We start from the raw sequence: 26,556 nt of genomic DNA on the forward strand, positions 1-26,556 counted from the left end.
CTTTAGTGTCTGTCTCAACCTCAGTCTTTCTACACCAGCATTCTTCAATGCAAGGCTTGAGGCTCAGTGGCTGTGTCCATTCATACTCTGATTCTTCCTTCTCTCCTTAAAGGAATGGTTTCCCACATACCACAGGTTAAAAAGGCACTACCACGTTACATGCTCAGGTGTCCCATGGTAGTGCTGGGACTGTCAGGAACTTATTTTTTGGCATGGGGTGTGTTTGGAGGTGAAGAGTAGGCAAGCCCTGTGCTAACTGAGTAGCACAGGTAAATCACTGCAAACTACCTGATTAACGTGGGGGTTAGCACGGAAGCCTTGTCTACAAATAGGTAGCGATAAGGGCTCCCATGCTAAATGGCCACGTGATCATTTTGACAGTGCATGCTAATAATTGGAAAACGGAAATTGTGGCCATTTTAGAACGGTGCTAAAATGCGGCCTCAGCACATGGGAAAACCCTCAAGCTTATAACAGCACAAGCCACTTTTTAGTGCAGCTTAGTACATGGGTCCCAATGAGTCAGAATTTCGTAGTCACTTTGAATGTTCAAAGTGGCCACCCCCACCTTTAACACAGGGTTTTTTTCTGTCATTTTAGGAAATTCTTAACAGCCTTGTCAAATGGTCCCTGTGGCAGGCTATCCCAAATCATCTGAGTGCTTCCTTAAGTTTGGTGATTGTTTGCAGCCTTGGGGGAGATTGTGCTAGGCCTCCAACATTGCTCCTCAGACAAAAGTCTCATCATTGTGACATTATTAACATTAAGCTTTTCTTAAAAAAAACAAAAAAAGGTAGATTTACAGTATAAATATTTTTGAAAGTGCAAAATCGTTGGGTGGTCACTCTAAAAAGTCTGTAACTTCACCATGTTTGAAGTCTCAGCAGCTGTTTTCGTTGCTGAAAGAGCATGGGCAGGAGCGAGTGGGAATTTCTCCTGCCCCAGCGCACTGCTAAACTACCAGGGAAACAAGGTAGGCCTAAGGTCGAAACTTTCCAGATAATTGGACATCTGTATAATCAGCATTCTACTGTATTGGTATTAGACCCCTAGTATGTGTCGAATTAGGATAAAAACTTGTATAAAAAAAACTTGTACTGTAATTATGGCAAATTGTAACCTGTCAACTGTATATTGTGAGGTTCATAATCGAAATGAAAATACGTCTAAAAACCCGCCTAAATCGGCACTTGGACAATCAAAAAGACAGGTTGTCCAAGTGCCAATAATCAAAACGGGTTTTAGATGTTTCTAGAGGCAGCTTAGGCCTTTTGCTTGCCGCTGTGCACCCAGAGCAAAAAGGGGCAGTTTTCGAGGAGTGGTTAGGGTGGGAGGTGGGTGGGATGTGGGCCGACCTAGACTTAGTCATCCTGCAGGGATCATCGAAAGTTTAACTAGACTGCCTAGATAGAACTTATACATTGTGACTTAGGCGATCTAAAAGCAGGTCTAAGTGCCCAGAAGGTATCCAAAGTTACCAGATAACCATTGCAGGGACAAAATACAGACCTACACACACTCCCAAAGTGATCACTGACCCCTCTCCCCTGCCACAAAAATTGGAATAAAACGTACACACCTGCCTCTAGAACATCAGCACCTGGCATAGGAAAGCCAAGTAGAGCTGCACAGAGGTGGCTTAAGTAGTCTGAGGGGTGGGCTAGTGAACCATAGAGAGGAGGACACAGGCCCATAAGCCACTCTAAACACTGCATTCATGGTGAAAAAAGTGAGGCCACCAACCCTACTGTACTGCCATATAGGTGCCACCTGTAACCATAAGGGCTATTGGGATGGTAGACCGGTGAGTATAGTAGGTTTTGGGGGACTCACCATGATCTGCAAGGAAGTTGTGGTGAGATTTTATGTGGAACCCTTTTTGTGAAGGTCACAGCAGTGCCATGTAAAGTGCCCCACTACTCTGTTGCCATGTCTGGGTGTCTAGTCCTTCACTTTACTGACCCCTCGCATGTCCAAAAGGTCTTTTCCTAGGCGTTTTGGACTTGGACGATTTTTTGGTCGAGAATGTGGTATAAAGATAGATGACTTGACAGGCTGGATGATCAAACAGCTGGCTGTATAGTTAGATGATTCTCAAAAAAAAGAATATTTTGGACGCATTTTTCGAGAATGGACTTTGGACGCTGCCAACTTTAGGTGACTAGCGCCCTAAGCCCAAAACAGACTTAGACATTTTTTTTTATTATTATGCCTCTCCACGTGTGCCAACCTGTAACCCATTCCGAGCTCTTTGGGGGGGATAGAAAACTCTTTTCTTTCTTACTAAGGTAGCTAAATTACTGAACACCCCTCATATCTCTCTAGTCTCTTTACCTCTTTTGCCAGTCCAGGGTGGTGATGGCAGTAGTAACAAGGTCTCATCCCAGCCCTAGGCCAGAGGCAGTAGAACCTCTTTATTTTTTTTCAGATCATGGTTGACAGCAGCAGGTCCTTCTGGGCTGGAGACAGCATCAGGTGCCAGACCACAAATTGCAAATGATGTGTATGTGACAGGGAGTGATGAATTTCTCCTATATCTTTTTCCCAAATTCTAAGTACCTAGGTAGGTGATCTGGTGCCTGGAATTTTTTCAGGACTGTTAAAGCCTTATTAGTTTCTTTCTCATATTGTTCTTTTAGAATGTCTCATTGTTAAATATAATTAGTAACCAGTTCATACATGAACATGCCTTCTTTTCAATTCTAAAGTGCAGCTTTATTTGCAGGATTTAAAACTTCAAAAACAATTCAAATCACTGTAATGCCATCCTAAGCACATTTTAATTAACTACATATAGGAGTTTTTCCTGCCACCAGCTGGTTTCGTACCATTTATGGCAGATGTTGAATAAAAATCATTTAAGCATTCATGAAACAAAAAAACTAGTTTGAGTTTTCATTTCTAGTTTAAAAAAACCACTACATTGTCATTACTTTGGCTGCTTAAGACCAGGATGAATAGACAGATGCTGAAATGTTATCAGAAATTAGGGACGCTAAAACAATAATAATGGGTGATTTCAACTACCCCGATATTGACTGGGTGAATGTAACATCAAGACATGCAAGGGAGAAAAAATTCCTTGATGAAATCAAGGACTGCTTTATGGAGCAGCTGGTTCAGGAACCAACAAGAGGTGAAGCAATTCTAGATCTAGTTCTTAGTGGAGTGCTTGAATTGGTGTGGGAAGTAATGGTGCTAGGGCCGCTTGATAATAGTGACAATGGGAGCAATGCTGTGGAATGAGTTGACTGGACCGCTAAGAGCTCATGTAGATTTTCAGAAGTTTAAGAAACTCCTAAAAACTACATTATTTGTAGAAGCATTTCAATAAATGTCTTTCCTGGATTTGAATGTTTTTGTATTGATACGTTGTTGAGTGCCGTAAATTATGGCTTATTTGGAGGAACTGCTGTATTTATCTAATATAATAAAACCCTAAGCACGCATGCGCACTGTTACCTGCATGGTTCTGTTTTCCGTAAGCTGTAGGGCCCTGCTGACAAAAGTGCGCATGCGTGCTTCTACTCCCTCCCTCCTTCACTGTAAGTTCGCCACTGTCGTTCGCCGCCGTTGTCGCCCCCTCCCCCCATGCACCCTTTCCCGGCGCCCATTTCCAAGAACCCCCATTGACCCTCCCACTGCGAGACGCACAAACCTCCCATCTCCAGCAGCAGCCACATCACACTAAAGACGCTGCTTCGCGGCCTTCCCATGCTCTGATTTCCTCTGTCGGCATCTCTGATGACATCATCAGAGACACAGCAGAAGAAATCAGAGCATGGGAAGGCCACGAAGCAGCGTCTTTAGTGTGATGTGGTTGCTGCTGGAGCCGGGAGGTTTGGCGGTCATCTCGCGGTGGGAGGGTCAGTGGGGTCGGCTGCACGGTGGCGATAGTGGCGGGGGAGGGAGAGGGTTCTACTGCACAGGGGGGTGGCTGGCAGGCAGGTTGGCTTCGGAGGGTGCGGGAGGGACAAAGTATAGAAGGCAGTGAGGGGGAGCAGGGAAAAGGTGCTGCTGGACCGGGGGAGCAGGGAAGAGGGACCAGGGGAGCAGGGAAGAGGTGCTGATGGATAAGGGGAGCAGGGAAGAGGTGCTGCTGGCGGGAGGGGGAGAGTCCTACTGCATAGGGGGATGGCAGGCAGGAAGGCAAGCTGGCTTCGGAGGGTGGGGGTGGGACAAAGTCTGGAAGTGAGGGGGAGCAGGGAAGAGGTGCTGCTGGGCCTGGGGAGCAGGGAAGAGGTGTTGCAGGACCGGGGGAGCAAGGAAGAGGGACAGGGGAGCAGGGAAGAGGGGCAGGGGGAGTACAGAAGAGGTGCTGCTGGACAGGGGGAACAGAGAAGAGGTGCTGTTGCACAGAGAAGTGGGTTGGGGAGGGAAATGCTGCTGCTGCTGCTGCTGCTGCTGCACAGGAAAATGGAGGGGGAGGGTATGCTTCTGCTGCTACTGCACAGGGAAGTGGAGTGGGGAGAGAAATGCTGCTGGTGAGAAAAGGGGGCTGGGGCTGAAAGGGAAAAGATGGGAGAAGGGGGCTGGGGGGGGTAAAAATGGGTTTGGAGCTGGAGCTGGAGCTGAAAATAGGGGACATGTGAGGGAAGGAGGCATTACTAGCACCCGTTAATGTAACGGGCTTAAACACTAGTTGTTGATATAACACTAGTTTTTTAGCCCGTTACATTAATGGGTGCTAGCAGCTCTTCTCCCTTACTTTTACCTCACCCTTGTCCAGCAGCACCCCTTCCCTCCCCTTGTCCAGTATTAGTCCTTCTCCCTTACTTTTACCTCCCCTCTGTCCAGCAGCACCCCTTCCCTGCTCCCCCTGTTCAGCAGTAGCCCTTCTCCATTCCTTTTACCTCCCCCCGTCCAGTAGTACCCCTTCTCCCTTACCTGCTCCCCCTTTCCAGCATCTGCCAGAACGGGCAGCCTCAGGGTTTTTGTTAGGCCAACCTGCCTCGCATTATCAAAGTGGGCCGGCCTAGCAAATTCCTCACAGCTGCTTGATGAAACCGCAGTTGCTGCCGCTGCTGGTCTGGCCTCAGGCTGGGGAAACCCCGCTAGTCTCTGTCTGTGCACCTGGCAGCAGTGCCTTGACCCCCTAGAGGCCTGGACATTTTCCATTCGTCGAGGCACAGGCTGGCTGGGGTGTGGGAGGGGGGAAGCCACTGCCGCATATGCGCATGAGAACGGAGGCCGATAGAGAAACCGCCACAGGGTCCTACTGCTCATGCGGGAGCATGGCACCATGGAGGCATGGAACACGGAATTTGAAGTGTGCATGTGCACTAAGAGTTTATTTTTACATGATCGTTCTTTTTGTAAAACCGCCTAGTTATAGGCGGTCAAGAAATCTTTTAAATAAATAAATAACATGATCAGATTTGATATAATCCCTGGAATAAGTCCACACAAGAATTCCAATACCATAGCATTTAACTTTTAAAAAGGACACTATGATAACATGAGGAAAATGGTAAAAGAAGAAACTCAGAGGAGCATCTGCAAAGGTCAAAAAATTTACAACAGGTGTGGATGCCATTCAAAAATACCATCCTGGAAGCCCAGACTAGATATATTCCATGTATTAAAAAAGGAGGAAGGAAGACCAAATGGTAGTGAGGCGAAGGAAGCTAAAAGAGAATCCTTCAAAAAGTGGATCTGACTGAAAATACTGTAAATGTAAACAGCACAAGGAATGTCAAGTCAAATGCAATGCGCTAATAAGGAAGTAAAAAGGGAGCTCTTGAAAAGAAGATTTCAATGGAAGCAAGAGCTTTTTTAGGTATATTAAAAGCAAGAAGCTGGGAAAAGAATAAGTTGGACCACTAGATGACCAAGGGGTAAAAGGGTCTCTCAGGGAAGACAAGGCCATAGTGGACAGATTAAATGAATTCTATGCTTTGGTCTTCACCGAGGAAGATGTGGGGGAGATACCACTGCAAGAAATGGTATTCAATGTTGATGAACCAGATAAACTCAAACAAATCTCTGTAAACTGGAAGACACAATGGGTCAATTTGACAAACTGAACCATAGCAAATCACCTGGACTGGATGGTATACATCTCAGAGTGCTGATAGAATTGAAAAATGAACTTGCAGAACACCATTTTGCTTAATGAAAAGCAATAAAAAGCACTACAGCAATTTCCCTGAAGAAGCCTGGGTTATCCTGGTGAAACAGAGGCCACGTAGGGCTTGATGAGCAGTTCTGGTGTTTATTGTACAAGATAAATGTTATGGATTTTATAACCCTTTCCCTTTTGTTTTTACCCTTGTTTTTCTACCAACAATTTAAAATGTAACTTTATCCTTTTTCCCTCTCAAGTCATGTTTGTTAATATGTTTTAATTTTGTTAAATGTTAGCCTGCTTTTATTAATTGTATTAGATTATGTACATCGCTTAGTAATTTTAATAGGCGATTAATCAAATGCTCTAATAAACTTGTAAACTTGTAAATGTTGTTCTTTAAGTTTTAGCGCTATCTTTTTGCATTAAACAAGTTAGTAATGAAAATTTACTTTGCAATTTGCACTTTACACATATAGTAATCACATGGGGTTTTAACCAGTGATCAAGACATGACCTGCTTCATTTGCTAATTTCAAGCAGCATTGTGGCTTTTTATAGGTCTTTGAGGTCTTTACAGCCCCTTAAAGCGGCATCTAAGAAAGCAAATAGAATGTTAGGAATTATCAGGAAAGGAATTAAAAAAAAAAAAGATGACAATGTTATAATGCCCTTGTATTTGCTCTATGGTATGGGTGCATCTCGAATACTGTGTGCAGTTCTGGTCACCATATCTTAAAAAAAGATACAGTGGAATTAGAAAAGGTACAGAGAAGGGCAATAAAAATGATAAAAGGGATGGGATGACTTCCCTAGGAGGAAAAGCTAAAGTGGCTAGGGCTCTTCACCTTTGAGAAGAAACAGCTCAGGGATGATATGATAGAGGTCTATAAAACACTGAGTGGAGTGGAAAGGGTAGATGTGAATTGCTTGTTCACTCTTTCCAAAAATACTAGAACTAGGAGGCATGCGATGAAGCTAATAAGTAGTATATTTAAAACAAACCAGAGAAAATATTTCTTCACACAATGTGTAATTAAACTCTGGAATTTGCTGCCTTAGAATATGGTGAAATCAGTTAACATAACGGAGTTTTAAAAAGGTTTGGATAATTTAATAAAAGAAAAGTGCATAGATCATTATTGAGATGGCTTGGGGAAATCCATTGCTTATTCCTAAGCTAAGCAGCATAAATCTGTTTTACTACTTGGGATCTTGCTAGGTATTTGGGACCTGTTGGAAACAGGATACTGGGCTTGATGGACCTTCAGTCTGTCCCAGTATGGCAATTCTTATGTTCTTAAGATAGAGTTCTGAAATTTCGCAGTTATTTGGGCAACAACCAATAGAAATCAAGCACCCTCCCACCAGCTAACCAGATGGGATGCTCATTGGCCACAAAATCCTTAGCTATAACGTTCTCTGACTGGGGCCAGCTAGAATCCATTCCTCACTCTGGGAAGCTCAGGTAGCAACCAATGGCAATTAAGCACCTACCCACCAGCTAACCAGATTGGTTCGAATGGCAGAGAGAATTATTTTGGGGTTTGGAAGGTAGTGCTGTACATGTACTGGGAGAACAGCAGCTCAGTGTATGTGTGAGTGTGCACATGTGTGTTTGGTATGGGGGGATCCTGGAAGCAGGCTTACCAGACATCTGGGAAAACCCGAACATATCTTCTTTCTAGAGGATATGTCTGGGTGCCTGGATGGACTTTACAAAACACGCAAATTGTCTGGGTTTTGGAAAGCCCCGCCACATCTGGAGGGCCTCTGAGCATCCGCATATGCTCAGAGGTCCTCCAGACCCGGTGGGAAAGAAGAGACGAGGCTGTATGTGGGCAGGGCTGGGGTTTGGGGCAGAATGAAGCGGGGTTTGGGGAGGAACTGAGTGAGGCTATGGCGGGGCAGGATGGGGCTATGTGTCTGGAATTTTTAAACTTCAGATATGGTGACCCTACCTGGAAGAAGGTGAGTAAAGATACCAGAGAGAGGCATGATACATGTACTGGGAGAGCATCAACATCAGAAGAGCTGTGGGACAATCATGACAGCATGCCAACAGAGTCAGTCATCACTATACGTGAGCCACTGTATGAACAAGAACTAGAAGTATATTTAAAAGAGCCACTTGTGCCCCATTCCACCAATTTTGTAATCAGTTTCCAAGTCTGGAACTAGCTGCCAACCAACTACTGTCGCAAGTGAGCAGCTGTTCAGTTCACCAAGTCAGCTGTATGTGGAATGGTGCAGTAGCTATTATTTTTGGCTTACAATAATTGCTTATTGGATTTTAATTATTGATCCCACAAGTTGTATGGAAATTGTAAATAGTTTAGTATTGCTTAATAAATTTTGTTCACATTCACATAACCAGACTCAAGACTTTTTCTTTTCCTTCAGTTTTGGTTTCGGTCACATTTTTTGATCTCTGCCAAAACTGGATAAATAGTTTTGGTTTTGGATGAAAATGAAAAAAAACATTTTTGCTCAGGCTCTAGTTGGATGGCATGGATTCCATGGAGAGCAAAACAGGACACACACAAAATAGGATCAATGTGAGTTTTAAATAAAAATTTTGAGTTAAAAGTCATGCCAAGGATCTTAATGGCATCTTTGAAAGAGAGAAGATGATCATCGATGGGTGGTGCTGAGGGAATTGGTGTACAGGGATTAGAGAAGCAAATCGCTTTGTATTTAGAACCATTTAAGAAAAGGAGTTCTCTTGGAGCCATTTAGAGATATCTTGGAGGCAAGAGTTCCAAGTAGAGAGTGAGGTATCTGAGGTGGTGACGCTATATAAGATCTGAATATCATCACCATAACAAAATGGAATACAGCCCCATGACTGAACAATAGTGATTAAGAAAAGTTGGGGCCAAGAAGGCGACTTGGAAGTCAGCAGAGAAAACTGGAAGTGTGGCTGAACATGTCTGAGCATTAGAGAGCTGAAAGCTGTGGTTGAGAAAACAGGAGAGAAACCAGTACAGGGGAACTTTTCTTCTTTCAAAAGACTCTCAGTTGGTCATGTAAGGCAGCAGACTGCTTGTTTCCTTTTTAATCCTTGGTTGTTTGCGACTACACTTGCTATTGCTTCAGTCAACTACGCTCATCTTGTGACTTCCATGAAGGTGTCCTATTTGGTGTCATGGTCGTTCCACTCCTCAGCAGCACAGCACTCTCTCCTGGCTCTCACCTATCATTGCTGACTGCAGCAGATTAGGAATGACCACCATCTCCCCAGCAGCTAAACTGGCTTCCCTTCAGCCATGAATGATATAACTCTCCTAATTATGGCTACTTCTGCTGCTACTCTATCACTGCTCTGCTATGACTATCTAGGTCTTTCATGGTTCAGCATCTTTGCTGCAACCCCTGAGGGTGAAAGAGATATGTTCTGTAGCAAAAGACTATAGCACAGTATCTTTATGGATGAGGAAATGACAGAAGAGGCACAAAATCCATATTTGAATCTGGAAACAAGATCCCTAGATCAGTGGTATAGCGAGGGAGAGAGGTGCTCCCCTCTCCTTTCCTGCCCCTCCTGCCGCGCACACTCACCCCCTCCCTTCCCCTATACCTCTAACTTTCTCGACACGAGCAGCATCACAAACTTGCTGCCCACATCTATGTTGGCGTATCTTCTGGCATCACTTCCTAGACGTGGGATCTAGAAATGACCTCAGAGGGAGAGCCGACGCTGGCACAAGCAGCAGGTTGGAGTTGCTGATCGTGCCGGCGAAGAGCTAGAGGTACGGTAGGGGAGAAGTGAAGGTGCACACACATGGTGGGGGGAGAAGTGGGAAGGAGCAGGGGGCAGAGAGGAGCATGGGTGCCGGCACCCCCACCAAGACGGCTCCCAGGGCAGACCGCCCCCCCTTACTACGCCATTGCCATTAATCCAAGGGCCTCCCCAAAGATTGGCGGTTGCCAGTCAGTTATGGCTTACTCTTCCACCCCCCACCCCCTCCCAGCATTGTACTTTTAAATTTTGGGGTAACTGCCTTGCAGGCCTAACCCGGAACGCTTCATTCTACTTCCTGGGGCAGGTCTGCTCATTGACGCTGCACGGTGGCTGCCTGAAAATTTAAAAGTATAACACCGGGAGGAGGTGGGTGGAGGAGTCGGAAGCTGGTGAGAGGCAGGATTCTGTGGCTAGGGTGGAGCTTTGGGCCCCCTCCTCAAACAAAACAGCATTCTGCTGCCTATGCCTCCATACCCTTCATTGGCTGGGGCAGAGGATCTCCCCAGAGTGGAAGGGTCCATGACCAAAAATGTACTGTAACATTCCTTACTTTAATATCACATGGACTCATTACTGAGGTTACTAGGGGCCTCTTTTACTAAGCTGTGTGGGGCAATAACGCAGTTTAAAATGGTGTACCACGCTCAGTCATCCTGCAGTATGTGCCATTTTAGCATGCTCCGTTTTCCTTTTTTCATTCAGAGAGGGTATATCAGGGGCAATTCCTGTGCTAGTCAGTTAGCACAGCTACATTACCATACACTAACTGGTTAGCACAGAATTACCTTAGCAGCCCTTACCGTCTACCCTACACCTCCTCCTCCCTCACAGGTTACTGTTACCTTGGAAACCCATGTAAAGGGTTGAGCAAGACAAAGCCTGTGGAGCTCAACAGCACACCAGGGCAGACAACCCATTCAAGCTCTCCCTATAGTCCCAGGACTACTAGTGGCTAGTGGAGTCTTTGCCTACTTCCTTGCTCTCCCCCAAAGTCCACCCATGCAGTAAAAAAAATATTTTCTCGCATTTCACCACACAGAAGTTTGTAAGTCACCATTTTTAGGGGGAGGGGGGAATTGGGTCTTTTTTTTTATCCCAACTAGCATTGGTATACTCCAATACAATTAAGCAAGTCAGAATATCTTTCAAATAGCATTGCAATGATGCTTATATTTTGTGCATTCCTCAAAAAAGTTCAAAGCAGATCAGAATGAGAAAGAGACTGGTCAAACTAACCAAGAATTACAATTTAAATATACATTTAAAATAATAATGACTAGTTGAACCAATGGAAGAATAATAAAAGAACCCCATTATTGGTGGTAAAGATTAAAAAAAAAAAAAAAAAGGTTTCTTTGCTTGATTTCTTATAAAAATTATAAATACATTTTTGTAGAACCAATTCACTTGGAGAAATTTTTAAAAGATAAACCATTACCTGAGAAATTTTCAGTAACTGTACCTGTGGTTGAAGAAAATAAGTGACATTTAAAATGAGAGCCAATAGTAGCCTGTGACGCTCTAATGGCTTGTTTCCTTTTCTTTATTGAGTTAAACACATCAGATAGCCCTAATGATGTGAACTAGATCAGTAACCATTTTATTTTATGTATTTTCTTTGGTTAAAATTTCTTATTATGTATATGGCAAAACTAAAATAAAGAAGAAGAAGAAAAAAAAAAAAGGTTTCTAGTTGTTTCCTAAATAACCTGTAATGAGACCTAAAATGATTATGTAGTTCTGCTAAAGTGTGATAAAGCCATCACCATTAAAAAAGCCACTTACTGTAAACCAATTCAAATAATTTGTTCATAATAGTACAACATAAAACTTAGGAAGCTACACATAAACACACACACACACACATCCTTTTATAAAACCGTAGCACGGTTTTTAGCGCCAGTTGTGACGGTAACAGCTCTGATGCTCACAGGAATTCCATGAGCGCCAGTGCTAAAAACTGTGCTATGGTTTTGTAAAAGGGTGGGTAAATCAAAATGCTAGTCTGGCATCATGTTTTAACTAACAGCTATCTGTACATGTAGTGCTGGGTACCATTGCAACTGCTCTGCCGTAGCTGACATTACATGAAAGTCTACAAAATAACTTTTGTTGAACTTATTTTTTCCCAATGTTGATTGAATTAGTATATGTGGCTTACAAACCATGTGTACTTGGGAAACTAAAATGTTTTCCCTGGTAAACCACTGGGTTACCACAGTGAATGCTTGTCTACTTGTGCAATCACTCAGAAAATATGAAATACAGAGCACTGCAGAAAACCAGGTCAAAGCGTCCATTGGATTTGCTCCCAGAAGAGTGGGGAAAGTATACTTTTATAATCAATAGAGCCTATAGTACTTCCGAAGATAAAAATGTACCGAAAAGAATAGTCTGAACTTTGAAATCTAGGCCTGATTTTCAAAACGGTTCTGATCTGGATAAACAGTACACAGGAGAGACAAATGAAAATAAAGCTTCCATTTTATCATCAAGTTTTTTTTTTAGCACCAAGGTTTATGGGCATTCACTAGCAGAGAGCCCATCTCAAATGATAGGTTTTTATCAGTTCATTATTTCACAGTCTGATACATGTTGAGTACATTTTCTCTCCTTACCCCTCCCCTACCTCCCCAAACTAGGGCCTAGGTTCACAAAGCAAACTGATCGTGTATCGATCGGTTTTTGACCCCTTTGCGACCAGATTTCCCTCAGGCCCCATTCACTAACCTCTCCTGCGATCCGCTTTGAATCCGTGCATGCAAATGAGGGGAAACGCATGCAAAGCAGACAGGGACGCTTTGTGCACTGAATCAGTGAGTAAGAGGGAGCTGGTTCGTAGATAACGGTGTATCGATCGTACTGTGGACCGGCGGATGAAGAACACTGTTTTTGGGCCTGATGCACGTGCTGGCCCTGTGGACCGGCAGGAAATTTCTGTGAAGCGGCACCGGTCCACGGACCCGTGGTTGAAGAACACTGCTGTAGAGAACGCAAATTGGAGACCGTATCTGGCGAAGGACGTAAAAAGACTTGAAGCGGTCCGGAGGAGGGCGACGAAAATGATAGGAGGCTTGCGCCAGAAGACGTATGAGGAGAGACTGGAAGCCCTGAATATGTATATCCTAGAGGAAAGGAGGGACAGGGGAGATATGATTCAGACGTTCAAATACTTGAAGGGTATTAACGTAGAACAAAATCTTTTCCAGAGAAAGGAAAATGGTAAAACCAGAAGATATAATTTGAGGTTGAGGGGTGGTAGATTCAAGAGCAATGTTAGGAAATTCTACTTTACGGAGAGGGTGGTGGATGCCTGGAATACGCTCCCGAGAGAGGTGGTGGAGAGGAAAACGGTAACTGAGTTCAAAGAAGAGTAGGATGAACACAGAGGATCTAGAATCAGAAAATAATATTAAATATTGAACTAAGGCCAGTACTGGGCAGACTTGCACGGTCTGTGTCTGTATATGGCCGTTTGGGGGAGGATGGACTGGAGAGGGCATCAATGGCTGGGAGGGTGTAGATGGGCTGGAATAGGTTTTGACAGAGATTTCAGCAGTTGGAACCCAAGCACAGTACCAGGTAGAGATTTGGATTATTGCCCAGAAATAGCTAAGAAGAAAAAAAAATTAAAAAATTTAAATTGAATCAGGCTGGGCTGACTGGATGGACCATTCGGGTCTTTATCTGCCGTCATCTACTATGTTACTATGTTATTTATTCTACCACCACTAGATGGCACTGTTCTGTAATAGGGGATTGAAGGATTGTGTATTAATTTGGTTGCATATCTTACTAATTCTTCACTGATGTCATGCTACTCCCTGTGTAATGCTATAATAAGACAAAAATACTTATATACTAAAACGTTCTGTTTCAGTTTCCTCCTGCGTTTTCTTCTTAACTATGATAGAAAAAGCTCACATTAGCAAATCTGCCACCACTGTAGGCACTAAGACCAAATTCAGGACTCCTGCTGTCAAAAACAACTTTCTTGCTCAGATTGTTGAATAAAGGAGTAAAATTCTAGTATATCAGCAGAAGCAACTGTAACCCAAGATTTCATGCTACACTTTCAGCAGTGGCAATTGCAGCTGGAGAGAGGAAGGAAAATAACAGCTTTATCTGGCATCCACCAACTTCTACCACCCAGGTAATATTGGCAGGCATTAAATAAAGCTACTGTGTCAACATTTCCCACCATTTGCTTTGACTTATATGAATTTTCTTTTCCTGGGATTTGCTTTGACCAATACAAAGCATCCTATGACTTTACAATCAGACAGATAAACAATAAATCAGATTTAAAATTTTACATCTTTCTTGCAAAGTTATTACTGTTAATTAACTATTGGGATGATGTACACTCACCCCAAATCCTATATATGGTGCCTTACGTTGTGCATGTGACCAGGCTGAGCAGTAACACCCGTCATGTACCCACACCCCCAGGCACTAACAAACACAGGGTTAAACACACACCATACATTCCATTAAAACCCTGACCAGGTCTTCCCAGTTCCTCCTGATCATTCTCTGAGTCCACCCTGGACTCCATCTCTCCAGGTCTTCTCAAGAGTCCTTTCTAACCCTCCATTAGCCCTCCAGGTCTTCGGCAGCATCCGGTGCCATTTACTAGACCCTCCGCCAGTTGCCATCATTCCAGCCTCTCCCTTCGCCAGACCTCTCCTCAGCCCTTTGGCCAATGATCCCAGGGTCCTTAGACTCTCCCAGCTTCTCTGTCACTCAGTTGTGTTATCCTGCACACATGCACTAAGGACGCTCCCAGCCGCTCAGCTGTCTTATCGCAGATGCACACACCGAGGACTCCTAGCTGCTCCGTTGCTCAATTGTCTTATCCTGTACACATGCACTGAGGGCTCTTCCAGCCCCTCGGTCATCTTATCACAGACTCACACCCTGAGGACTGTTGCTCAGTCATCTTATCCTGCACACATCCTAGCCCCCTCAGTTGTCCTATGGCTATTTCTTAGCTCTTTTCTGCCAGTGATATAGGTCTCCATTGACCCTCCTATCACTGGGCTTCTGTTCTTCACTGCATTAGTCCCCCTGTCAGGACTGGTCAGCCTAGCCACTCTATTCAACTGCACCAGGCACCATATCAGTACCAGTCAGCAGTAGCCTTCATTGCTTACCAGGGGTTAGGCCAAAGCCAGCATTCCTCCTCCCAAAGGAGCTTCTCATCTTCTGAGCTCTGTGCTGGGAGCTGTTCTTTTCAGCACCACAATCCACTCAGGGTGAGTGGACAGCTCCCAGAAGCATTTGCAGTTCTTACGCAAATTAGCTCTCTTCTCAGGCTTTCTCAATGAGCTCCACTGCTCGGGCTCACTCTGCTGGCCTATAACAGGTACTCCACCCTGTCACAACTTAATTGATTAATTGGCCTAATCGGCACCAAAAATTGTCAATTAACACCTTGAAATTGACACTAATTGGGACAACTTGGAAAACACTATTCTATGCACCAGTTGCAGTATGCAAATCTGAAAATGGGACTTGGTCAAGGGCAGATTGTGTGCATTCCTAAAAATTATGTGCATCATTATAGAATACACCCAATCCACATACAACTTTTTAGGCCTGATCTTAGCTGGGCTAAATGGGTGTGCCTAAATTTTATACGATGCACTGGCACAGCATGAGAAGTCCCGGCATGCACAGAGCAGGAAGGAAACAGCAAGGAGTGGCAGGACTGTAGTAATTTGGCTGTCAGAGCTCAGCATCCCCACCAGCAAAGGTACAAAGAGGTGCTGGAGTTTGGGAGGGGGCCCAAGCCCCCCCCCCCCCCATGGCTACATCCCTAATACATAACACGCCTTCGTAAAAGGAGCCCTAAGTTGTCCAATAAACTTTCCAGTGTTCATACTGAATCTTCTAAATTTCCAAGTATAATTTCTCAACCATAAGCTCTTTCCCTTTGCTAATTTGTCTGCTGATGCTAGGTCACACATACCCAGCCAAATAAGACGAATATGATCTCAACACAAGGCTTTCTTATTTGATATTTTATCATTTATGATCTAGATATATGTTATTAAGCTGTATACCACTTTGGACCTATTGAGATTTAGCACTTTATAAAATCTAGAGAATAGAATACTTTCTACATGAATGCAAATAATTATCTGTTTATTGGTATTTTATGGCATACATTTCCATTTTAATCAAATGCATGTTTCCATCACTCAAATATAATACTGCTATAACAAAACAATACATTCCTCCCATTAACCAACATCAATACTCACATTCCCTAATCATCAGTCAATCCCCACCTAACATGCCCGCCCCAATCATCATCTTCTTCCCCCAGAGATTCCCCAACTTCAGCACTCTCTCCCTACAGTCTGTCCTTAGCTTTCTTCCTCCCCATTCCTCAGCACTCTTAAATCCTCACCTTGATCAATCTATTTTCCTGTCAAGAGCTCTGATGCTAACCATTGGGAAAAGTTGGTACATGGAACTGATGGAGGGAGGAGATGCATTTTCCAGTGTTCATTTAGATATCAATTATTTTACTTTTTTTTCTTTACATATCTGTGTTTAATAGTTAAAACCTAAAATCAGAAGTCCTAGCTATAATTAATGCTAAGACACAATATAGACAGGTTTACTTCTCCATATTGATTCGTCCCATCCCTTGATGTCATCAGTCCACATATAGTTAACATCACGCAACAAAGACAACCTCTAATAAATGTCATCTTAATTAGATGGGAAATGTTCTTTGTCAATGTTTTAGAAATCATCTTCTAAGCAAAACCACAATTTTCAAACTGAAAACTTATAAAATAGTAACAATGCTTTGGGGAACAGAACAAGAACATTGAAGGTCATGGAACAAATCTTACCAGACCGTCGCAGTTGCTAAGGGCAACTGAAGCTCCCGGGATGTCAGTGATGTCTCCAACATAAGCACAATTAGTCCACAATGTCTCTTTTTTCCATGGTAGCTCTGTTGTCATCCCGGTCAAACTCTTGTTTCCAGCATCAGTCCCGTTTTGAGTTTCCACCTCATCTTCATGCCATTCCACTACTGCCCCAGGAGCTACCAGGTGACTATTGTGTCTCAGCCTCAGATGGAAATCTCTTCCAAAGACACTGACATTGAAGTAGAGTTGTTTAGGAACCTGAGATGCATCTCGTCTTGATCTCCTTGTGTAGCTGGCAGACAGTATATTAGAAACATAGTGTCCTTCTGCATCTGTGCTAAACGGAGTCACTAGTCCATAATCTCCCAACCTCTTTTTTGGTAAATCTGTGAAAAGAGGAATGAATTATAAATGAAACAAGAAGGCTTATGTCTGATTGTACAGTAACAAGCTATCACCTTTAAAAACACTGTCATTAGCCTTTCGCTCACTATCAGAAAACACAAATCCACACACTAGAGAATAACACTGGGACAAATTTTTCACCGTCCCCGCGAGAACTCATTTTCCCTTCCCTCCCAGCGAGTTCTTCTCCTGTCCCTGCCCCATTCCTGCAAGCTCTGTCCTCATCTGCACAAGCCTCAAACACTTTAAAATCATAAGTGCTCGAGATTGTGCAGTTGAAGCAGAGCTTATAGGAATGGGGCAGGGACAGTGACAAAATCCACGGGGACGGGAAAATTGAGTTTCTGCGGGGACGGGGAAAAATTTATCCCCGTGTTATTCTCTACCACATACCTTAAATCCAGAAAGTAAAGGTGGCAAGATAGTTTCTGTATTCTTTTTTTTTTACTTGCAAGATGTATAGTGTTTGCTATATTTGCATATAAAAATAAGAAGAGTTACCTTCGAAAGATAATAAAAAAAATGCATTTAGTCCAATAAAAAAAGAATCACCTTCTTTCCTTTATGCTTTTGTTTTTATTTCTATATATTACCTTTAAAAGTGGACTAACACAGCTACCACCCCTTAGAGAACAAATTTTATTTTTTAATAACCAAACAAGAATTTATAAACAGATTCTGGAACTTGGAGCCCAGGAGGATGGCTGGCTAACTGCTGAGTTCCCTCCCATGAGCTATATTATTTTATTCAACTCAAATCAAAATAATAGAAAATTTCCTCAAACAAACAAAAGATACCAGAATTTCATACCAAATCAACAGGAAAAACCAAAAGACTAAAAGAGGATCTATAGTCTTCCAGTGAGGTTCCTCTCCCTATGGATGCCTTGGACTTAATTGAGGTATTGGAAGAAATAAGGAAAATCAATTTGAATATGATAGAAATGAAACAAGAAATGAACATTATGAATAGCAAATTTGATGTATTAACTAATAAGATGGAGAAGATTGAAAATAGAATTGAAAAAATTGAGCATATTCAACAAAATAACAAAGAGGATCATAATAAATTAATGGAATTAAATAAAAAAAAAAAATAATAGATATGGAGAATAGATCTAGAAATCAAAATTTACGTATAATTGGTTTAAAGGAGGGAATTGAAGGAAAAGATATGATTGCTTTTTTAGAGGAAATAATTCCAAAAATTCTTCCTCTTAAAATAAAAGGTTCATTAAAAATTGAAAAAGCACATAGGATTGGTGTGAAAAGAAGTCAAAATAAAGATAAGCCAAGAACTGTTATTTTCAGATTAGTGAGATTCCAACATGTACTAGAAATTTTAAGAGCAGCAAAAGAAGTTAAAGATGTGACATATAAAGATTCCAATATAATACAACTGGGTAATTGAATAAATTGAATATTGTTCCAAAGGAAATGTAGCACAAACAGCAAAAAAGGAACAATAATAGTTATTAATACAGTTTCAAAAATGGCGTTTAGAATCCAAAAGTAGAGTAAAATAGCTCAGCATAGGGGAAAACCCTTTTATAAACTTTCATAGATTTCATATAAAGATTCCAAACTTATATTTTTTCAAGATTTTGCAAAAGAGACTATTCAAATTAGGAAAAAGTTTTTACAACTTAGACAACTGTTGAAAGATATGGGTGCTAAGTATGGACTTTACTATCCTGCATTTATGAGAGTCACTTACAAAGAGAAATTTTATCAATTTGATGATCCAGAGAAACTTAAAGAATTTTTATCATCACAAGAGTCACCTATGAATTAGAATTTAATTAGTTATGGATGTAAAACTTTGGATGGTAGACAGGGTATTTTAAATTTTGAGTAAATTCTATACACGAATATTTGAATTTAATATGAATATAGGAGTTTTCTTTTTTCTTCATATACTTTAATGGGTACCAAGATGGCTGCTGTAAAAGTTGGATTAACTGTATTAAAATGATTAGAACAGTTTCAAATTAATCTGAAATGGATTCTAGTACAGAATGGAGAAAGCAAATGGATATGGAGAGTTTTGAGACATTCTTCTTTACCTGACATCAAAAGGCTTCTAAGGGGGAAAAGGGGAGGAGTTTCAACTGTGGCTTTGAGAATTTTGTTTCAGCTAAACATCCAGGTAGTTTCCTAGTGATGTTTTTAGAGGAACTTTGTGGGACGTTTGTAATCAGGGAGTCAGCATCAGCACTGGAACAATGGAGCACTCCCCCCCCACCCCTGAGTCAGAAGTGAGTTCTATTATTGGATAATTATTATCTTTAGGATCCGGGAGTGCATTTAATTACCTGCCTTGTGTCTCAGCAGCAGCACCTGAGCCTTGAGGAAAATCGGGCAGGCACTGAGTAAGACGGACCCCTGATGTCATCGGGTCCGTTTTTCCCTGCTCGTGAATTTTGCCTTTAAATTGAAACACTGCCTGCAGAGTCTTTGGAAATGCATTTAATTACTTGTTGGGACACTAAGAGGAGTTCCAGACCGATGCTCTGTGCCCCTGCAATAGTACTTGAGCCTTGAGGAAAATCGGGTAGGCACTGAGCAGGACGGACCCCTAATGTCATCAGGTCCGTCTTCCCTGCTCGTGGTTTTTGATTTTAAATGGAAACGTTGCCTGCAGAGTCTTTGGGAGTGCATTTACTGACCTGCTGGGACACTAAGAGGAGTTCCAGAATGATGCCCTGTGCCCCTGCAGCAGCATCTGAGCCTTGAGGAAAATCGGGCAGGCACTGAGCAAGACAGACAAGTTTCAAGTTTATTTAAATTTGATAAATCACTTATTACAAACTAAGCGAGTAACATTAAAATACAAGATAGATCTAGAGTTCATTATACAGCTTTAAGAAAGGTTAAAAACAAACTGACAAAACAGACAGACTTGGATACATAAGGGAAAGGAAAAGGAAGAGAAGACAATATTAAAGCTTACATAAAGGTACTTATGGACACAGTATAAGGTTTTTATAGATTTAATGGTATGTCTTGAATCTGTTTATTAAAAAATTTTTTTTTAAAAAAGATAACACATAAGCTTGATTATTATATTGTAATCATATGTTTAATAAATGAATAATATGAACATATATATTTAGTGTACGAGGGTTTAGAGATGGGAAAACTCTATTGGTAGAGAATTTGAAGCTTGATTTACTTATGAATGTTATTTCTTTTCTTATTTCAATTTGCTATGAAAGATTGAAATATTATGATGTGTTAATAGTTCATTAAAAAAAGGGATATATTACAGATAAATCTAAATATTAAATTATTCTCAGTTAGGGGGTAGAACTAGGAAGTAGAGTATGATATATGATTGGGATATATATAATGAGAATACTAAAGTCTTTTAAATTATGGACAGTTTGAGATATTTTAAAGAAGAAATAGTAATATATGATGCTTATGGGGGCGGAGGGGGGGTTTGCTGGGTTATGACTTCAAGTTATCGCAGTATAAGTGGGGAAGGGATAAGGGTGGGAGTAGGGAAGGGTTTTTGGGGTATTATGAATATATTTTATAAAACATTAAGGGATGGGAGAGATTTGATAAATAATAAATTAAGGGAAAGTTGTGGTATAAGGGGAAGGTATGATATAAGGGAATATTATAATAGTTTGAAATTTTTATTTGAAAGTATATTTAATTGTTATAAATGCATAAATGGAACTTAAAATTTTTTCATTAAATGTTAATGGTTTAAACCATCCAATTAAGAAAAAGAAAACACTTTTATTTTTAAAAGAAAAAAGTATAGATATATGTTTCATTCAAGAGACTCATTTGTCAACTTTAGAGTCTCAAAAACTAAAAGGTAGTTGGGTACAGCATGTTTTTTATGCTCCAACTGTTAAAAAAAAAAAGCAGGAGTTGCAATACTGATTAATAAAAGATGTAATGCAATTTTCAAATTAATTGCTGCTGATCCTTTAGGAAGGTGATTGCATGTGGATATGATTCTGGGAAATACTACTATGGCGCTTTTCAATGTATATGCACCTAATTCGAACCAATTTGAATATTTTAAATCTTTACAACAATTGTTGTTACCACTGGGCTGCTGCTAATTTAGTAGTGGCTGGGGATTTTAATGCTGTTATGGATCCTATTATGGATAAAAAAAAACCTAGTAGAGTTATGAAATCATTAGGCTTAGATAATTTGGTACAAAATTGTGATTTGAAAGATATTTGGCGTATATTTCATTTTAATGATCAGGAATTTTCGTTTTGCTCCCATGTTCATAAGTCTTTTTCAAGGATTGATTATATATTCGTTTCTAATACATTAGTTCAACAAGTCACACATGCCTCCATAGATCCAATCATTTTGTCTGATCATGGTGGGGTGTGGATTAAAATTAAGATAATTGATAAAGAAGATAGTAGACCTATATGGAGATTTGATCATGCATTGCTGGTGGAACCGAATTTTATTGAGGAAATACAAGTGAAAATGAATGATTATTTTTAAATTAATAATACGAAGGATATCTCTATAGAAACATTATGGGATGCTTTTAAGGCAACTATGAGAGGTCAAATTATTTCTTTTTCGGCATATCTTAAAAAACAAATTAAAAAACAATTTTATAGTTTGGAACAAAAGATAAAGATATTAGAGTCAAAATTAGTTGAGAAATGGGAATATTTTATATTACAAGATCTCATGAAAGCGAAAGGGAAATATAATGAGATTTCCTCTAAGTTGATTAGAAAAGATTTATTTTCTCAACAGGCATTGTATTATGGAAATTCAAATAAGGCGGGAAGATTATTGGCAAATTATCTAAAAGCAAAAAAACAAAAAACAAAAATAGTGATGATTAAAGATGAAAAGGGGAATTGTTATTCTCAAATTGGACTGATTTTAAAACAATTTTTAAACTTTTATAAAAACCTATATTCTTCTGAGCCTTATTTAGATAAAGAAAGGGATGGTTTGGAATTTTTAAAGTTAATTACGGGGCTGAAAATTCCTGAGCATATAAAAGAAAGTTTAGAAAAGCCGGTATCATTAAATGAATTGCAAACAGCATTGAAGTCCCTTAGAGTTGGATCCGCTCCAGGTGGAGATAGTTATACTGTAGAGTTTTATAAATCATTTCAAATTACCCTGTTACCATATTTATTAAATTTATATCGGACTCAACTTACTAATGGTTGTATTGCGGGTACCATGGCTGAATCATTAACTATAGTTTTGCCAAAGCCAAATAAAGATCCCATACTGGTTTCAAATTACAGGCCTATTTCTTTAATTAATGTTGATGGGAAAATTTTAGCTAAGATTTTGGCTATACATTTGGCTAAAGCTCTCTCTTTTATTATTGGTATGCATCAAACAGGATTCGTTGCTCAAAGACATTCTTCTAACAACACTAGGCTTGCATTGCATATGTTGAATTTATCCAAAGCCTTAAAAGATCCAGTTTTTTCTGTATCACTTGATGCAGAAAAGGCTTTTGATCGTGTTGAATGGACCTTTATGTATCAAGCGATGAAATGGTTTGGTATCGGCTCAGGATTTATACAAATAATTCAAGCATTGTATAGCTCTCCTATTGCTAAATTATATATTAACAATAATTTTTCAGAAGGTTTTAGGTTGCAAAGGGGGGTTGTCCCTTATCTCCTTTGCTTTTTGTTATTGCATTGAAACCCTTGTTATTAGCCATTCAGCAAACAGAGGAGATACAGGGTATTCCTCATAAAGATCGGGAATATAAGATCTCGGCTTATGCGGATGATATATTGCTCTATTTGAGAAATCCTGAGAAAACCATTCCTTGTTTACTTGAAATAATTGAGAATTTTGGAAAATTTTCAGGATATAAAATAAATTGGAATAAATCAGAAATTCTTCCACTCAATGTTCATTGTACAAAAGGTTTGTTTGATTCTTTTCCCTTTCTTTGGAAAGAGGATGGAATAAAGTATTTAGGCATTTGAATTAAAAATACATTGGATGAAACAATGAAAATAAATGAAAAATCGTTATTACAGAAGGTTACAGAGATGTGTGAGCAATGGAATCCTTTACATCTTTCATGGTGGGGGAGAGTCCAAACTATTAAAATGATTATTTTATCTGTGGTTTGTTATCAGATGGGAATGTTGCCGGTATATTTTCAAGGGTCCTTTTATAAAAAATTAAATAGTATTCTTTTAAAATTTATTTGGCTGGGTAAAACTCCTAGAGTGGCTTTGGTATCCTTACAAAGATCAATTTCAGAGGGAGGGGTAAGTTTTCCAAATTTTTATAGGTATCATCAAGCCTATATTTTGTCCCAAGGTATGTATTGGGTCCTCCCAGAACTCATGGAAAAACTCCCTGACTGGTTGTGGTTAGAATGGCAACTCATGTCTCCCATACGTCTGTGCCATGTACTCAGTATCAAAATGCCTAGCTACAGTAAAGATAATAGCATGCTAGCAGATACATGGAAAACATTGCGACATGTAAGCAATTTAACAACTATTCCAATTCATAAATCTACAAAACAGTCTATATGGGTAAACTCCAAGATCCAAATTGGCGGAGAGAGACTAGTCTGGAAGCACTGGATGATAGCAGGAATACGAATATTGGATGACGTTATTTCTAATGGTATTATGCTTGAATTTTCACAGTTGCAACATAAATTTGGTCTTAAAAATTCAGAAAATTTTAGATGGTTGCAACTGAAGCATGCCATTCAGGCGGGGTTCCCTGATTGGAAAAACCTTAACAAACATTATAGTTTGGAGTTTCTGTGTTTTCAGACAGACTTCTTGGGTCACCAGGCCGCCCAGTGGTACAAAGTGTTAAGTGGATTTAATAAAAAGAAATTAAAAACTGGTTTAAGAGATATTTGGAGCATGAAATTACTGCATCTCAATGGCCACGAATTTGGTCTTGGAGGATGAAATGTACAGTGTCAGCATCTATGAGACAAACTTTGTTTTTTCTGTTACATAGAGTGTTGTGGACCCCTGTTAGGTTACAAAACTTAGATAGTTCTTTGTCTAATAGATGTTGGCATTGTCATCTGGAAGCAGGAACTTTAGATCATTTACTGTTTCATTGCCCATTTATTATGAATTTTTGGAAATCAATTTGGGACCAAATTAATAATTTATTAGATAACCCAGTGGCATTATCCTATTTGGTATGGAAATGAGAAAAAAAAGTCAGATTTCTGCGAATAATAATAAATTACTACTTATAATGAACGGTTTTGCCATTCAGCAAATTACATATAATTGGAAGGATTGGAGGAGATTAAATTATAACTTCTGATGGAACTCTTTTTGCCATATTTATAAAATGGAAAAGTTTATTGCATTGCAACGGGGATACTTTAAGAAGTTTCAGGATGTGTGGAAACCATTAACAAAGTATTGTAAAGATTAATTTGAAATTGATTCACTTATACTTATCGATTTAAGGGGTAGGGAGGGGGGAATTTTATTATTACATGTTTTATATGATAATGGAATATAAGGGTGGGTGGGTGGGGTGGGAAAAGGGAAGGGATATGTTTTTATGTAATATATCAATGATTGTTTGTAAGTGATGTAGTTAATGTTAATCTGAATGAATATATTTAACACTTAATGCAATTTTGAAAATGAATAAAGAATTAAAAAAAAAAAAAAGAATTTATAAACAATGCATTGTGCTGATTGTGAGCAAGTCATTCAAAATGTTTGTCACTCACATTTTCAATAATTATACATCCCTTAAATTATAATTCTTCAAAGAAGTAACAGTTTCAATTGTTAGTACAATCTCTGGTTCTTAGCCAACTAGATTACTGCAATATTGTGCACCTTGCCGGAGCTCAAAAAAACCTTCAACGATTGTGCATAATACAGAACGCAGTGGTTCAATTGATCTATAACTTGAAGAAGTATGATCATGTTGCCCTTGCAATGCATGTTGCATTGGCTGCCGGTCGAGGTGCGGATTAAGGGCCTGTTTTACGAAGCCGTGCTAGCAGCTGCGCTGCGGTTAGAGAATGACACGGGGAGCGATCCCCGCAGTGAGTCGCGGCGTGGCTGCGGTTTGACTGCGGGTTATGGAGACTCCATAGCCAAATCACCTCAGACACGGGGACAAAAGTTTTCACCGCCCGCAAAAACGGTGAAAAGATTTGTCCCCGCAGGCCAATGTCCCCCCTTCTAGGAACCGCTATTTACCTGTGTTTCACCGTGTTCGTGACCGGGTGTTTGATGTCTCCGCCATGTTGTCTGTCTCCTCCAACTCTCGATCCAACTTGCACGTTGCCGCATTGACTCCGCCCCCCAATATACTGGCTCCTCATTTGTCAGATCAAAGTAGGGGACCAATCGCTACTGCCGCACATGATACATGATATTTAATGGCTTGTAGTGCAGCAGTAGCGATTGTGATTTCGGAGCCGAGCAGAGGATTTGGATTTCGCAGCTTTTTGAAAACCTGAAAACTTCGTCGGTTACAAGCTGAGGTAAGGAAAGGAATGTTTGTGTAAAAAAAAAAAAACAACTCCGTGCTGAAGTCTGGCTGGGCTACTCTTGCAGCACTGAGCTGGTTCTTTTTTTTTTTTTAATCAGAGTGCAAAGCCAATAAGATTATTTTATTTCCAACCCCTTTGCATGTAAGACTGTGTAGTTTTATGTCTGTGCATTGCTAGCCCCAGGGGTGGTGGAAGATTAGTGATTGAAAAATTGTATGAAAAATAACTATTTTAAATTTAGTGATCAAAATGTGTCAGTTTTGAGAATTTATATTAATTAATTTTTTCTCTGCGTGTTTTGTTTTTGTATAGTTATTAACTAATATTTAACTAAGTTTTAAAGTTTTAAAGAATGTTTCCTTTATACGTAAATAAAGAAAAGTATATAAAATCGTACCCGTTTGAGGCTTTTATGTATGCAGCGGTGACGGTGACAGGGCGGTGAATGGGGTTGCAGTGGTGGTGACGGGGCGGTGAATGGGGTGGCAGTGGCGGTGACGGGGCGGTGAAGGGAATGGCGGTGACGGGGCGGTGCAGAAGATGGTGAGACGGGGACGGGGCGGTGACGGGGACCAATTTTTTCACCGTGTCATTCTCTAGCTGCGGTAACGGCCCCCGAAGCCCATAGAGATTTAAAGGGCTTCGGGACCATTGCCGCACGGCAGCCGCTAGCGCGGCTTCGTAAAACAGGGGGTAAGTTTAAGTTTTGATGCATTTGTTTCAAGGTAGTGTCAGGCCTTATCCCAGAGTATCTAATGGATTCTTTTATCATTACCAGCTCTAAACATTCTAGAAAATCTCATGTATTATTCTCTTTTCCACCTGCTAAGGGCTATAAATTCAAAAAATTTCAACAGTGTATGTTGTCTTTTCAAGCGGTTTTATGGGCCAAGGATCTGAATTACTATTTGCATCTTGCAACTCTTACCAACAGTTTTGTTGTGCT

General features: G+C 40.6%; 1 protein-coding gene across 2 annotated transcripts in view; it reads right to left on the minus strand.

Annotated features, from left to right (window-relative positions):
* The window catches only part of ADAMTS3 (ADAM metallopeptidase with thrombospondin type 1 motif 3), a 320,349-nt gene that overhangs the window by 276,219 nt on the left and 17,574 nt on the right, over positions 1 to 26,556 (minus strand). For both annotated transcript variants that reach the window (XM_033961379.1, XM_033961370.1), the window contains exon 3: positions 16,685 to 17,091. In XM_033961379.1, the coding sequence (XP_033817270.1) occupies positions 16,685 to 17,091 (407 nt within the window). The remainder of the gene's footprint in view (positions 1 to 16,684; positions 17,092 to 26,556) is intronic.

The sequence above is a fragment of the Geotrypetes seraphini genome, chromosome 1 (genome assembly GCF_902459505.1).
Source record: "Geotrypetes seraphini chromosome 1, aGeoSer1.1, whole genome shotgun sequence".
NCBI classification, from domain to species: Eukaryota; Metazoa; Chordata; class Amphibia; order Gymnophiona; family Dermophiidae; genus Geotrypetes; species Geotrypetes seraphini.